Consider the following 13,770-nt stretch of genomic DNA (forward strand, 5'->3'; position numbering starts at 1 on the left):
CTCTCGATGGCTTATAGCCTCAACTTTTATATAGTATAGATTTTTATGTTAATTTTCGAAACTTTATTTTATATAGTATAGATTTGTACATGATGTTTTTAACTTTGTAAGTTTAACTTATTTGATAATTATTTATATTTTATTTTGAAATAAAAAATTTCGTAATATTAACATTTTTAGAAATACCAAATTGAAAAACGATTTGGTATATTTTTGGTGCTTTAAAATAATATGTGAACATTCTCAATGATTTATAATATCAACTTATATATAGTATATGTTAGTTTGAATATTTTCAATAGTATATAACCTAAACTTTGAAAATCATGAGTTTAAATTTAGATTTATATAGTTATACTTGTTTGAAAGTCTTGTATTTTTAAATTAATTATTCTTTTCGTTATTTATTTTTTAATTTTTGAAAAATATTAAACATTATGTTAACTTAATATAGTATTTATATTTTTGTAAATTTACCTTATTCGATATTGATTTATATTTTAGTTTGAAATAAATATTTTTTTGGTAATATTAATATTTTTAAAAATAGTAAACTTAAATAATAATTTGTCATATTACGATTGGTCGTTTAAATCCTACGTGGATGTTCTCGATGGCTTATAAACTCAACTTTTTTATATAGTATAGATTCGAATTTGTTTTTTTTTTTTTTTTAATTTTGTATCATGTACGGGGAAAATCGAAGGTTGAAGAAAATAAAATATCTTTTAAAAATCTAGGATCACTACAAAGTAGCAACAGTTAACGATATAATAACATCCACGTGTCACCTTTTCATTTCCCAACATCACTACTCTCTAAGATGATTTTCACTCGTATAACCCCTCCCGTCTGCTTCGTCGCCATCTCCCTCTCTGTTACAAAGGCGTTAAGTAGAGAATAGTTCTCCAAACTCCAAATGGAAGCTAAAACCATGGCAATGTCTCTCGCTAGTAACCGCTCGTTGATCTTCCCGACTTATCCTCGCTCTTCCTTCGTTCCTACTTCTCGTTTCTCCCGCCTCCCGCTGAAGCGTGCTTGTATAGGCGTCGATGGCTTCCGTGGATCGGCTCTGACTCGGTGGAATCCGATTGTTTCGAATCGCCGACGACTCGTCCCTGTTCGTGCAACTAACTCGGAAGTGAGGTTTCAAATTGAATCTTAAGCTCACTCGAATGGCTCTGTAGAGTCTTCTAACATCAATCGCTAATTTTTTTTTATTTGACTTTGGGGGGGGGGTTTTATTCTCTAAAAGGGATCTCTAGGTTTAGAGAAGGTTAAGGAATACGAAGAATGGGATTCATGGACGGCCAAGTTCTCCGGCGGAGCGAATATTCCGTTTCTGATGCTGCAATTGCCGCAGATCATCCTCAATGCTCAGAATCTTATGGCGGGAAACAACACCGCACTTTCGGCTGTCCCATGGCTGGTAAAAACTCTTTGATACACAACTTATGTTGGATAGAATGTGAAAGTGAACGTTTTTGATGGAATACAGGGGATGTTGACTGGTTTGTTAGGAAACCTTTCGTTGCTTTCTTATTTCGCAAAGAAGAGAGAAAAAGAAGCTGCTATTGTGCAAACACTCGGAGTCATCTCCACTCACGTTGTCCTTTCCCAGCTCACCGTGGCTGGAGCTATGCCTTTGCCGTTTTTTGTTGCTGCTTCAGCTGTTGTTACCCTTGGTATTATATTGAACGCTTTGTTCTATTTTGGTAAGCTTAGTACGACTCTGTGGCGACTGTGGGAAGATTTTATCACTGTTGGTGGACTCTGTGTTCTACCTCAAGTGAGTTTATTTACCCCTTTACCTCAAGTTTTGGCTTTTTTACAATAGAGGCATTAGAGCAGACACATATACTGTTGTTTCGACAGTGAAATTCTGAACTTTGAAATCGCAGGTCATGTGGTCTACTTTTGTCCCTCTTGTACCAAACAGTATCTTGCCTGGGACAACTGCTTTTGTTATTGCTGTAGCCGCTGTGTTTATGGTAAGCTTTCAAGTACTTCCGCTTTATCTTTCTCCTCATAGACTGCCTACACATTCTTCAGGGTTCACTCTACTCTCTTGGATATTATTTTCGAAGCCTACTTACAAAGAAGTCATTTTTTTAAAAATCTTTTTGCTGAATTTTCGGACTTAATAAGCCAAAAAAAAAAAAAACATATGGGAGTTTTCAGTTATAGAAAGGGGGGGAAATGGTGACCTCGGCACTGTAAATTGAGTTGCTAGATGTTGTTTATATAGGTCTGTTGTTTGGACTCTCTGACCTATTTAGTCCCAGTTTCACAGATCTTTTACAACAACTATTAAGATATGTAGTAATCTTCCTTTTATCTTAACTTTCTTCTGGTAAGAATGCAGGCTCGAACCGGCAAACTCTCAGAGGAAGGTGTTAAATTTGTCGAGTCTTTATCTGGATGGACAGCGACACTTATGTTCATGTGGATGCCAGTTTCCCAAATGGTATAACAGCGAGTCTTACTTCTCCTGTTCCTTGAACGTTTCTCCCAACTACTGGATATCTGATGTTCATCTATATTTCAGTGGACAAATTTCCTAAGTCCAGACAACATAAAAGGCTTATCGCCAATCACAATGTTGCTTTCGATGATGGGGAACGGGCTTATGCTTCCAAGAGCATTATTTATCCGTGATTTGATGTGGTAAAAGCTAAGCTTCAGTTTAACACTATTTTCACTCATAGTAACAAGCAATTTGATATCCACCTTTGCTGTGATGTAGGTTTACTGGTTCAATATGGGCAACTCTCTTTTATGGATATGGAAACATTCTGTGCTTATACCTGTAAGAATCCTCGCACACCTCTCTTGAAGCTAGAATGTTTTGTTTCACGATTACATAAGCTTATCAGTAACATCCGGGATTATCAAAATGCAGGTCTAACTGCACGAGCAAGTCATTTTTTGCAGCATCCACAATTGGTTTGATCTCATGGATAGGTTCATAACACTCAAAGAAACTATCTTACATCATCATCATCCTTTGTTTTCAACATATGTCTGAAAATACTTTGATTGTTTTGATCGTGTGTAAAAAACAGGACTTGCTTTATGGAGAGATTCAGCAGCCCATGGTCACAGCTCTCCGTTTAGATCATTGAAGGAGTTGGTGTTTGGGTCATAACTCAATAGAAGCTTAAACACCGTTGGTTTGCTTCAAGCAAGTACACAGAGGGAGGATTACTTGATTGTATCAAGGAGACCAAGCCATGTATTTTATTTATGTTATTTGTATTTGTCCCAAGCTCCTATATAAAACGCATATTTAGTGCCACTTCATTACTTAAGCTTAATCACACTAAACCATATAAATTTGTTAATTCCTCCCTACTCCTACGATATTTTATGTTATGAAGAATAAAAACTCGTGAAATCTGGTCATTCATCTTGATTATCGATTAGTTTAAAACTGAGTAATTGAGCTAAAACTATTGGGCTTTTAGAGCCCGTATAAGGCCCATGTTTCTTTCTCCTGCCCCTAAACCACACCATGACTCGCACGACTTTCCCGAAATAACCTAGAGATCCGGAAAGAACGGAGGAAAGAAGGAAAGATGGAGGAGACGAAGCCATTGGCAGGGAATCATCCCCAGCAGCAGCAGCAACAACAACAACAGCAGCTTCTCTACCAACATCAATTACAACAGAGACAGCAGCAGATGCTTCTCTTACAGCAGTTGCAGAAACAGCAACAACAACAAGCCGCCATGTCTAGGTTCCCCTCCAACATCGACGTCCATCTCCGCCCCCCAGGCTCAATCCAGACTCGGCCAATTGTTCCGCCTCAGCAGAACCCTAATCCCAACCCTAGCTTGGGACAGCCTACACCGAATCTCCAGCAGCAGCAGCAGGTTGTAGCGAGTCAGCAGATGCTGCAACAGCAGCAGCAACAACAACAGCAGCAGAAATTGATGCGTCCGTTGAATCACATCGAGCTTCAATTCGCTTATCAGGACGCTTGGCGTGTCTGCCACCCTGATCTCAAACGACCTTTCTCTTCTCTCGAAGACGCTTGCGAAAGGTTAGTTCTAAATTATCGAATTACTTACATTTCTTTGTAAATTTATTTCCTTTTATAGAAATCCACCAAAGAGATTCTCGCCCGTTCAATCTTTGCAATCTCTGGTGTAGTCAAAATTACTTATTGATATATGGCTGTCTGATCTGTGATATGAAAACAGTGATCTGTTAATGACTTACTTACTGACCCTTGTCGGAAAGTCTGCAACTTGTATGTTGTTAGCCTTTTAGTTAATTTCTTTACTTTTTTTTATTGATATTGTCCTTGTTAGATCCAATACTCTTTCTGAGTTTAATGTGGTGGTATCTCTGCATGGTCGTGGCATTGTTTTGTGGTTGATTTAGGATTACAAAAACTTAATGATTTTTTCCCTTTTTTTAGTATAACCACCTGATTCTCTGATACTAATAATTATTCCTTGACATTTATATTTTGTGCTAAAAAAAAGTTTGCAACTTTCAATTGGCATATTATTTTTGGGGGTTTTTATATAGATTTGTTTGCCTTGAATTTGATTGAACGTTTCTGTATTTGGGTTGTTTCTTATCATACCTCTTATGCAGGTTACTGCCTTATCATGTTGTAGCAGATTACGAAGCAGAAGAGGACGATAGAATCCTCGATTCAGACCCAACAGGCCAAGCCCTTTCCCGCTCTCAGCAGTGGGACAACAACATCGCCGCTAAAGTCGCTGAGTTCACTGCAACCTTTGAGAAACAAGCCCTAGCTTTCAACATAATCACTCGAAAGCGAGCCATGGGAGAGTTCAGATCCGAGGAGAGGCTTATGGTGGAGCAAGCTCTGCTGCAAGAAGAGAGAAAGGCGTTGCTGGAGCTTAAAGCAGAGATGGACAGAGAGAAGGCTGGCAGGGAGGCTCAGGAGGCTAAGCTGCGGATGGCCGCGTTGGCTCAGGCTGGGCAGTCGCAGTCCCACGCCGAGATAATGGCTCGTAACCCGTTGAGGGCTAACGCGGTTGGGAATCAGGGTGGGAGTATTCAGCTGAGTCACGAGATGGGAGAGCAAGGACGTGGCATGAACCCTGATGAGATGATGAATGGGTGGGGAAACAATAGTCAGAGAGAGGAGAAGGAGCCTTCGGAAGATTTCTTGAATGATGAGGAGAATGAGAACGGAGAGACTGGTGAACAGGAGAACTGGCGTGAAGCAGGGGAGTTCGATTTGAACAGCCGCTAAGTGACCAATGTGGTTGTTGTGGAAGTTATAGTTTGAACAACTAGATTCAAGATGCTACACATGGCAGGATGGTCAGGCTCAAAGTCTGCCGCTAGCTGAACCATCAGATGTTGAAGCCAAGTAAGCATTACTCGGTTTTAATGTTAATGTAGCTTTAATTAGATGTGTGTTTTAATTTTATTGAATAGTGTCCTGAGAGTTCTTCATTATACATGGAGATGGAGTGGCTTGTTATCTAATAAGCGAATCTTGTCAAAGGTGTAAGAGCTTCAGGTTCTAAAGCTTGTAGTAGGTAAGCTTATGTACTAATGTGGATTTGTTATGTATGTATGCATTGGTTTGTTTTTGTTACGGATGATTGTAATAGTAAAATGGTTACTTTTGTTCCGTTAAACCCTCAAAAACGTGTAGTATTTAAATTTCCAAAACCGCAGCACGTTTACCACTTTCCAAAACATGGAGATCGCGGTGTAGATTTCTCATCAGTGAATCATCTTCTTTGGCCAGTTTTTATGTGAGTTGTCACACCGCATAATGGACCACCAGTGCTCCCTTCTGCCCACGGTTTAATTTTATTTTTTGTGAAAAAATAAAAACCTCACTCTCTTTTAATTTGCTGTCCATGGTTTAATTTGCTATGGACAAAACCTCACTCTCTTTTAGGTCAAGATCAGCTGGCACGAAGTTAAATGATTCTAAATACATGAGTTTTGATCATGAGAATAAGCTAATGAAATATTGGCATATGATCTCCAAAATTTTATGAAAAATTATATATATTTAAGTTGCAAAAAAAAAATATATATATATATATATATATATATTTTTTTTTTGCAACTTAAATATATATAATTTTTCATAAAATTTTGGAGATCATATGCCAATATTTCATTAGCTTATTCTCATGATCAAAACTCATGTATTTAGAATCATTTAACTTCGTGCCAGCTGATCTTGACCTAAAAGAGAGTGAGGTTTTTGTCTATAGCCCTCAAAAATCTCATGACGAATCACAATAATATTACAATTGGTTAAACTTATTATCTTTAGAGGAAATTAAATTATATACTAATTTTCATTCCACCGAACTCCAAACTTCAAGAATACAAAAGCATTGGATCGTCTTCTCGAACCCAAAAAAAAAGAAACACAATCAATCCAGTAATCGTAATTTATTCTATGCACTTTTGTTTATTCTCATAACTAAAATCAATAAACATACCTCAGAAGATTTTAAACCATTGGCTTGCAGGTTCGCAACTAATATCTCCAGTCAAACATTTGCAATGATTAGCAACAACATTGTTATCCGAATCCACGTCTAAGCATACCAACAAACCATCGTTATTCTTGAACGACAAATGCATCTTTGTGGCCGATATTCGCTTAATCTTTGTGCACTTCTTGCCGAGTTTAACGCTACTTCCAACGGATGTTTCGCCTTCTACACAAGATTTGTGACCTCCTTTGATTTCAAGTCTGTCTCCATGAGAATAACTCCACGGCTCGTCCTTTGTGCATGGACCCAACGTGAGTTCTGACTCATAGCACGGTGATTTTCTCACTAGACACAGTCCGGTTAACGGATGGAATATTTTCTTGTGATGATTGTGCTTTATACCGGGTCCTGTGACAGTTTAGTTACTTTCTCAAACTTGTATTATTACACATGCATGATGATAAGTTAGGCTAGTTTACAAGCAAAGCAAGATTGATTTACCTTTATGTGGTGGTTGAATGACGGAGAGTCTCTGGAGATAAGTATGGTTATGAACATGGTGCCAGTTCGCATCTAACATACCGTAAGCTTCAACTACACCACGTTTGCCTTCACGGAAATAATAAACTCCGGTAAGCGCCCAAACCGCCCAATCGATATCTTTCTCGGCCGCCCATGCCAGCATACAACTCATGTACCTAATGTCACAGTTGATAATAATATTTCAAGCCTTGAATCCTTGATTGTTTCAGACACCAATCTGTATAGGTTTCACTTACTAAAATGTTAAAACATTTTAAATCATGGGTTTATTTGGAAACTATATTACCCTAAGTGAATGTCAATGCAATAATAACAATTGACCCTTTTATTCTTTAATGTTTATATTTTGAAATCAATACTAAACTATATATTTTGGACTTCCCTCAAATGTGTATTCAACCAATTTGTAATATATACCTATTTCCTTCAAAATCACCACCTCTTTGATCGGTCCCGAACTCGCTCAAGAACAAAGGAAAGCCTTGATCGAGAAGGAAACCTCCAGTACGATGCTCCTTAGTGAAGATTTGGCTGCAAAAATCGTTGACATTGTGTGATTTCCATTGACCAGTACCATTGGTGAAAGCATACCAATGAAGCTCCAAAACAAGTTTTTTTTTAAAGCTAAGATTCACTGGACGATCTTTTAAGAAAGTTAGGTCAGCGTCGAAGTCAAGCCCGGAGAGTATGACCAGAACGTTAGGGTTTGATCCATGCACTGCTTCTGCTCCTCTTTGCATGTACCTACCGTGTGAAAAAGTATAATTCCAATTCCCATATTAATAATCTTGACATTAATATTAGAAAATGTGTTCTAAATTAGCAAATTATTTCTCTGCGTTGATTCTTATATCGTGTTGTTTAATCTATGAACCTAAGGTACATGCAAAAAGGAAAAAAAAACATTTCCAATTGCCATATTAATAATTCTTTTCCCATACTAATAATTTAAACATTAATAATAGAGATGTTAGAATCAATGAAATCATGTAAATTAATAAATTCTTTCTCTGCGTTGATTCTTGTTGTTTAATCTATGAACCTTGGATTCCCATATCAACCGATATATATAATATTTATACATACATATGGATATTTTTTATAGCTGGAGTTGTACTTAATTATTTTTAGGGATTTAATTATTTATAGCGAAAGGGAATAAAATCAGTGATGAATATCTAATTAACGTGCATAATTTCTTGGTGTTTAAGCTTCACATGGGCATTATGATAAAGAAAAAAAATAGAATTTATTACGTACGTGTACCAATCTTTTGCAGTATGATTGTAACCTCTAAGTTCATTCCTCAAGCTCATACCAATAACGTTATTCACGTCCATAAAGATTGTGGCCATCTTCTTAAGACCCAACATCCATAGATCTGGATTGAATTTCGGGTCGCCAAAGAACGCGTCCGGGTCATCGTTGCTGCAACACCAACCCGGTACGGTCTTATGGTTATCAAGTATCACCATCACATCGTTTCTCCCCAGACTATACACCACGGCCTAAGAAAAGTGTTGCTTGCGTAAGAAGTTATAACATATAGTTAAAACAAGAATCTGGAGTCTTATAAAAACTGTTTTTCATATGAATTATCACATGATTAATTGTGTATACTTGCCTGGAATACATTGATAAGAGGAGTATTGACAATGGATGGATTGTGAGTGTAAATCCCTTGAAGCTCATGATCCAATCCATATCTCTCAAATGATTGTTTAACGGTAACATTAAAGGCTAGAGTGTCATTAATCATTAGCTCAAGTGGCCAAGTGAGCCTAACACAATTGAAACCCATTTCTTTTATTTTCTTTGATATTGAATCCATTGGCTGGCTGCTCAGCCCCTCGGCCACTACTGGCTTAAGGTGTGAAGGCCAGTTCACACAAGCTAGCTTCACACGGTGGCCACTCTTGTTGACTATCCATCGTGACTTCGTGGAGAGTGGATAATCTGTTGCTAGGGTTAGAGATATTGATGACAAGAGCAAGGACAAAAGGATAGTTAAGGGAAAGATTTTTTTTGCCATATCTATTACTGATTTTGTTTGAGGAAAACTATCTAGTATATATATAGAATGAAATCAAAGGTTTTGTCATAATATTAGGGGAGTTGTTGAGTTATTTTATAGATAATTGACTGTTATATATCAGGGTTTTAGTTTGATGATAGGCTTCAACGTTTTCTTCTTTTTTAGATTATTGCGGAACACTGTGGATAAATATCTTCTTACCACACATTTTGGATAATTGTTTATGTTAAAACATTCGGATTGTATATCTATTCTAAGATAAGATGATAAATCAGTGGATCATCGCGAACCTTCATCAAATGTAATAACTATGAATAGTTTTCTATTTGTCTTTATGAAATTGATTCGAAATTTATTTTTTTGCTAAATTTTTATTCGAAGTTGAGGAATCTAAATGTTATAACCAATTGAATTATATACGGTAATTATAGATTAACATCTTATTTTTCATTATACAAGCGATCAAATTTCAACAATTATATAAAAAAAGTCTTTTTCGTTTCAAGAACTCGTGATTTGCATGTTGATGATGTATCAGGCCCGGCTCATGTTTTTTACAGACCCTGTGCAATTTTTTTTTTTATTTTTACAAGACCAATAAAAATAATTGGTAAACAGGGCTCTTAAATCTGTAAGAAAAAAACCCTAAATTCTTGCTAAAAATTTTGTTGTATTTTAATGGATTTAAAAATCCGAACTAAATCTAGTGTTATTGGTTCTATGATTTTTAAATCTGTATTAAAATCATGTGTTATTGGTTTAATGATTCATAAATTCTGTATCAAATCAAGTGTTATTCAATCGTACGGATTTACTAATATATTTGATTTTATAATAGATTTGAATGGATTTTTAGTTAAAAATACAAAAACTCAAATCCGAGGAAAAATTTCTGGATTTGCATATTTTAACTGGATTTATAAATACTATATAGATTTCTAAATCAATCAAAATATATAAACCAATAATATCTTCACCCCTGTGCATAAGCACCTTGTGCACATGGCAAGGGCCGGCACTGGATGTATGTCATCGTATAGTATAAACTGCAGTTTTGAATAAAATAAAAACTTGAAAGTAACCTAATGTTGTGGATCGTAAGCTATGTCTGCCGCCACATGTCGACTGTGAGGGTGGTCACGTTGTTCACAAACTCAAATAATCTGAGCTGTACTTCCTTTGGAAACCGTGATCTATTATCAATTTACTGAAAATACTAAAATATTGTTAGATAAATAATAAAATTACATACTTATGTCATCTATATTAATTATCATGATGTGGTATTGAGTTCCATTAGTATTTCACTTCTATTCGAACAAAATAATTGGAAACTAACAAGGCAAACTAGTCCGGAAATCACAAACTTGCTCAATTTCTTCAGCTGTGGACTAATCAGCATATTTCAATTTCGAGTACTGTTTATTGAGATAATAATTAAATAAATATCTCGCTGTGCACTAATTTTAATATTTTTGGAAACTCTAAATTCAACATCTAGTAGGAAGTAAAAATAGTTTAATAGACAATGACAGTCCATTGGACCATTAAACAAAAAGATAATCATAAGAATAGAGCATCGAGCGACGAATTTTTTGTAACTTGGATCAGAAATTCAAAAAGCATAAAGAGATGATGATAATAATAGTTATATTATAAAAATATATATCTCGGAATTATGAAAGAAATAAGAAGAGAAAACACATGGCTAAGTATAATGGCCTTATCTCTTTACTTGCACACTCTCCAGGTCCCTCACTGCCCCTTATTGGACCTCTCTCTCTTCCTCTCTCGTGTTTAAATTCTTCTCCTCTGATTCTCCTTTGTTTCCACACTTTTGTCTACTAATTCTAACACCAATAATTTCACTCCCATACCATAACCACACATCAACCGACCAAAGCAAAAAAAAAAAAAAAACCATTCTTGATTATGAAGAGAAGCCATCAAGAAACTTCTGTAGAAGAAGCTCATTCAATGGGTAAGAAGCTAGAAGACGATAATAACATGGACGAGTTTCTATCTGCTTTAGGGTACAAGGTTCGATCTTCCGACATGGCGGATGTTGCACAGAAGCTTGAGCAGCTTGAAGTGGTTCTTTCCAACGATGATGTTCTTGGCTCTAATGCATTAAACGACACCGTTCATTACAATCCATCTGATCTCTCCAGCTGGGCCGAGACCATGCTCTCGGAGCTTAACTACTACCCGCCTTCTCTGGATCTTGACCCGACCCGGATGTGCAATCTAACACCATTCTCAGATGACAACGAGTGTTCCAGCACCAACAGCGAAAACAACAGCAAGAGGATCAGACTCGGTCCCTGGTGTGACTCAAGCGAGTCAACTCGACCCGTGGTAATGCTCGGCGTTGACTCGCAGGAGACCGGTGTCAGACTCGTCCAGGCGCTGGTGGCGTGCGCCGAGGCGGTCCAGCAGGAGAATCTGATCCTCGCCGACGCTCTCGTGAAACGCGTGGGATCACTCGCGGCTTCTCAGGCGGGAGCGATGGGGAAAGTCGCCACCTACTTCGCCGAAGCGCTCGCTCGTCGGATCTACCGGATCCGCCCTTCCTCCCCCGCCGTTGATCCTTCTTTCGAAGAGATTCTCCAGATGCACTTCTACGAGTCCTGCCCTTACCTGAAGTTCGCGCATTTCACGGCCAACCAGGCGATTCTAGAGGCAGTCGCGACGGCGCGTGGCGTACACGTAATCGATCTCGGGATAAACCAAGGGATGCAGTGGCCGGCGTTAATGCAAGCTATGGCTCTCCGTCCCGGAGGATCTCCGTCGTTCCGTCTCACCGGCGTTGGAGGTCCGTCGGAGGGAGATGGGATTCAGCAGTTAGGTTGGAAGCTAGCTCAGCTGGCTCAAGCCATCGGCGTTGAATTCGAATTCAAAGGTCTTACCGTTGAGAGTTTAACCGATCTCGAACCGGAAATGTTCGAGACCAGACCGGAATCGGAGACTCTGGTGGTTAATTCGGTTTTCGAGCTCCATCCGCTTTTAGCTCGACCCGGTTCGATCGAAAAGCTGTTAGCGACGGTTAAGGCGGTTAAACCGAGCATTGTAACGGTGGTGGAACAAGAAGCGAACCACAACGGCGTCGTTTTCTTGGAACGGTTTAACGAGGCGCTTCACTATTACTCTAGCTTGTTTGATTCGCTAGAGGACGGAGTTATAATACCGAGTCAAGACCGAGTAATGTCGGAGGTTTACTTAGGGAGGCAGATCCTGAACGTGGTGGCTGCTGAAGGAACCGATCGGATCGAGCGGCACGAGACGCTGGATCAGTGGCGGAAGCGGTTGGGATCCGCCGGGTTTGACCCGGTTAGTCTCGGATCAGACGCGTTTAAGCAAGCGAGTTTGTTGCTGGCGCTATCCGGCGGCGGAGATGGGTATAGGGTCGACGAGAATGACGGAAGTCTAATGCTTGCGTGGCAGACGAAACCGCTTATTGCTGCTTCGGCGTGGAAAGTCAGCGACGTCACGGCGGAGCGGCGGCGGTAGAAGATTACGACATACGTCAGGAAAAAAAAACGTTTTTCTTAAAATATAAGGAAATAAAATTGCAATTTGTAACCTTTATTTTCTTGTTTTACTGTGACTTACCCCACTAGTTTCGTTCGATGACTATTTCGCCCATAATTTTCTCCCGCATTTTCCGTACTTTTTAATACCATTGGGCCCAGTTGTCGTCGAGATTCGAGAACGAGGAAAATGTGATGTGTGTATGTAAGCACGAGCTAGTGTTTTTCTTCAATAATAAAATGAAGAATTGACGTTATTTAATGGGATATTGCACCTCCTCAAAGATGTGGTAACGCATGCAAAGGACTTTGGAGCGACTCGGTTATTTAATAGAGGCTACAAACGTTTAGGGGAGATGAAGTAGCTAATCTCTCTTGAGTCTTGAGTTTACTGAAAAGCCGGAGTCCAGCCTCTACTTTTCGGTTTTGATGTCTGAATTGTCAGCTTTTGATCAGATGGGGTGAACCGTTTTTTTGCTTAGAAATGTGTAAAATAGAAACTACAAACATATCTTGAATTTGTCCCCTACAAAACAATATCTTCAATTACTGGAGCAAAAAAAAAAACAGTTAATAGACGGTGGCTTATTATTTCTTTTTTTTGTTAAATATATGTTCATAAAAAGATTTATTATTAATGCATGCCACTAATTTTTAATCATGTTTACTTGTCAGAGGATCACTAGGTCGGACTCACCAGGAGAACTAACTCGTTCTTGAACCAGGCACCCGAATCATCTATCAGTGCTTTTTTTCCATGGATCAATATCTTAAACTCTTAACATGAACACCAAAATGATGGTTTATTAATTATTATGTAAATTTAACAACAAGTAAAAGACAGATAGAATAATATATGTTTTACTTGGAAGGGTCACTAGAGACGCACGTTCTTGCAAGTGCCTCAAGCTCTTCTCCATGTCATGTGTTATAATGTGTGAGGCTGATATTCTGATCTTGGATTCGCTTGAAGTACCTCGACTTTGAGTTAAATTAAAGAAATCGGAGCTTCCGTACTGGGTTCGATTTCTCTTTGCCACCCGTAGACGTCTTAAATGGTAAGAAAATCTGGATTGGTGATTAGTCCTTGGGCCTAGAAAGCATTTGGGTTCACACCAAAAACATCAAAAAAAAAATTAAAGAAACTTCGAAGAAGAAAAAGAAACATTTTAGCATTCACCTCACATCGCAATGATCACATTGA

The 13,770-nt window shown here is 38.2% G+C and overlaps 4 protein-coding genes across 4 annotated transcripts; 3 read left to right on the top strand and 1 right to left on the bottom strand.

The window, feature by feature from the left end:
* Positions 1-830: 830 nt before the first annotated feature.
* Positions 831-3,390, top strand: LOC106318523 (maltose excess protein 1, chloroplastic-like). Its single transcript, XM_013756538.1, has 9 exons — positions 831-1,141; positions 1,256-1,429; positions 1,499-1,789; positions 1,902-1,991; positions 2,366-2,467; positions 2,549-2,667; positions 2,747-2,809; positions 2,903-2,964; positions 3,066-3,390. Exons 1-9 carry the CDS (start codon positions 920-922, stop codon positions 3,146-3,148), a joined length of 1,206 nt encoding a protein of 401 aa, XP_013611992.1. The 5' UTR covers positions 831-919; the 3' UTR covers positions 3,149-3,390.
* Positions 3,391-3,628: 238 nt separating this feature from the next.
* On the top strand, positions 3,629-5,626 carry LOC106318524 (putative uncharacterized protein DDB_G0271606; the record flags this gene model as incomplete). Its single annotated transcript, XM_013756539.1, is given in 2 exon segments — positions 3,629-4,045; positions 4,609-5,626. Coding segments are annotated over 2 exon segments (1,048 nt in total), but the record flags the coding sequence as incomplete, so codon positions are not given.
* A 768-nt stretch (positions 5,627-6,394) lies between these two features.
* On the bottom strand, positions 6,395-9,033 carry LOC106317314 (endoglucanase B). The gene is made up of 5 exons (XM_013755154.1): positions 8,626-9,033; positions 8,262-8,509; positions 7,419-7,745; positions 6,960-7,156; positions 6,395-6,866 (listed from the first exon to the last, which is right to left on the bottom strand). The coding sequence occupies exons 1-5, from the start codon at positions 9,031-9,033 to the stop codon at positions 6,463-6,465; spliced, it is 1,584 nt and encodes a 527-aa protein (XP_013610608.1). The 3' UTR covers positions 6,395-6,462.
* A 1,723-nt stretch (positions 9,034-10,756) lies between these two features.
* LOC106312844 (DELLA protein RGL3) lies at positions 10,757-12,828 on the top strand. The gene has a single exon (XM_013750518.1). The coding sequence runs from the start codon at positions 10,969-10,971 to the stop codon at positions 12,544-12,546; it is 1,578 nt and encodes a 525-aa protein (XP_013605972.1). The 5' UTR covers positions 10,757-10,968; the 3' UTR covers positions 12,547-12,828.
* Positions 12,829-13,770: the final 942 nt, after the last annotated feature.

Source organism: Brassica oleracea, chromosome C9 (genome assembly GCF_000695525.1).
Source record: "Brassica oleracea var. oleracea cultivar TO1000 chromosome C9, BOL, whole genome shotgun sequence".
Taxonomy (NCBI): domain Eukaryota; kingdom Viridiplantae; phylum Streptophyta; class Magnoliopsida; order Brassicales; family Brassicaceae; genus Brassica; species Brassica oleracea.

Bases quoted from the DNA above. Each gene is read 5' to 3' on its own strand.
- LOC106317314 (XM_013755154.1), bottom strand. From the start codon at position 9,033: ATGGCAAAAAAAATCTTTCCCTTAACTATCCTTTTGTCCTTGCTCTTG. The intron at 7,157-7,418 runs GTATATATTACA...CTGTGACATTAG, and splicing joins GGTGATTTTGAAGGAAATAG to GTACATGAGTTGTATGCTGG. The intron at 6,867-6,959 runs GTAAATCAATCT...AAACTGTCACAG, and splicing joins CATTCAACCACCACATAAAG to GACCCGGTATAAAGCACAAT.
- LOC106312844 (XM_013750518.1), top strand. From the start codon at position 10,969: ATGAAGAGAAGCCATCAAGAAACTTCTGTAGAAGAAGCTCATTCAATG.
- LOC106318523 (XM_013756538.1), top strand. From the start codon at position 920: ATGGAAGCTAAAACCATGGCAATGTCTCTCGCTAGTAACCGCTCGTTG. The intron at 2,810-2,902 runs GTAAGAATCCTC...ATCAAAATGCAG, and splicing joins AACATTCTGTGCTTATACCT to GTCTAACTGCACGAGCAAGT. The intron at 2,965-3,065 runs GTTCATAACACT...TGTAAAAAACAG, and splicing joins TGGTTTGATCTCATGGATAG to GACTTGCTTTATGGAGAGAT.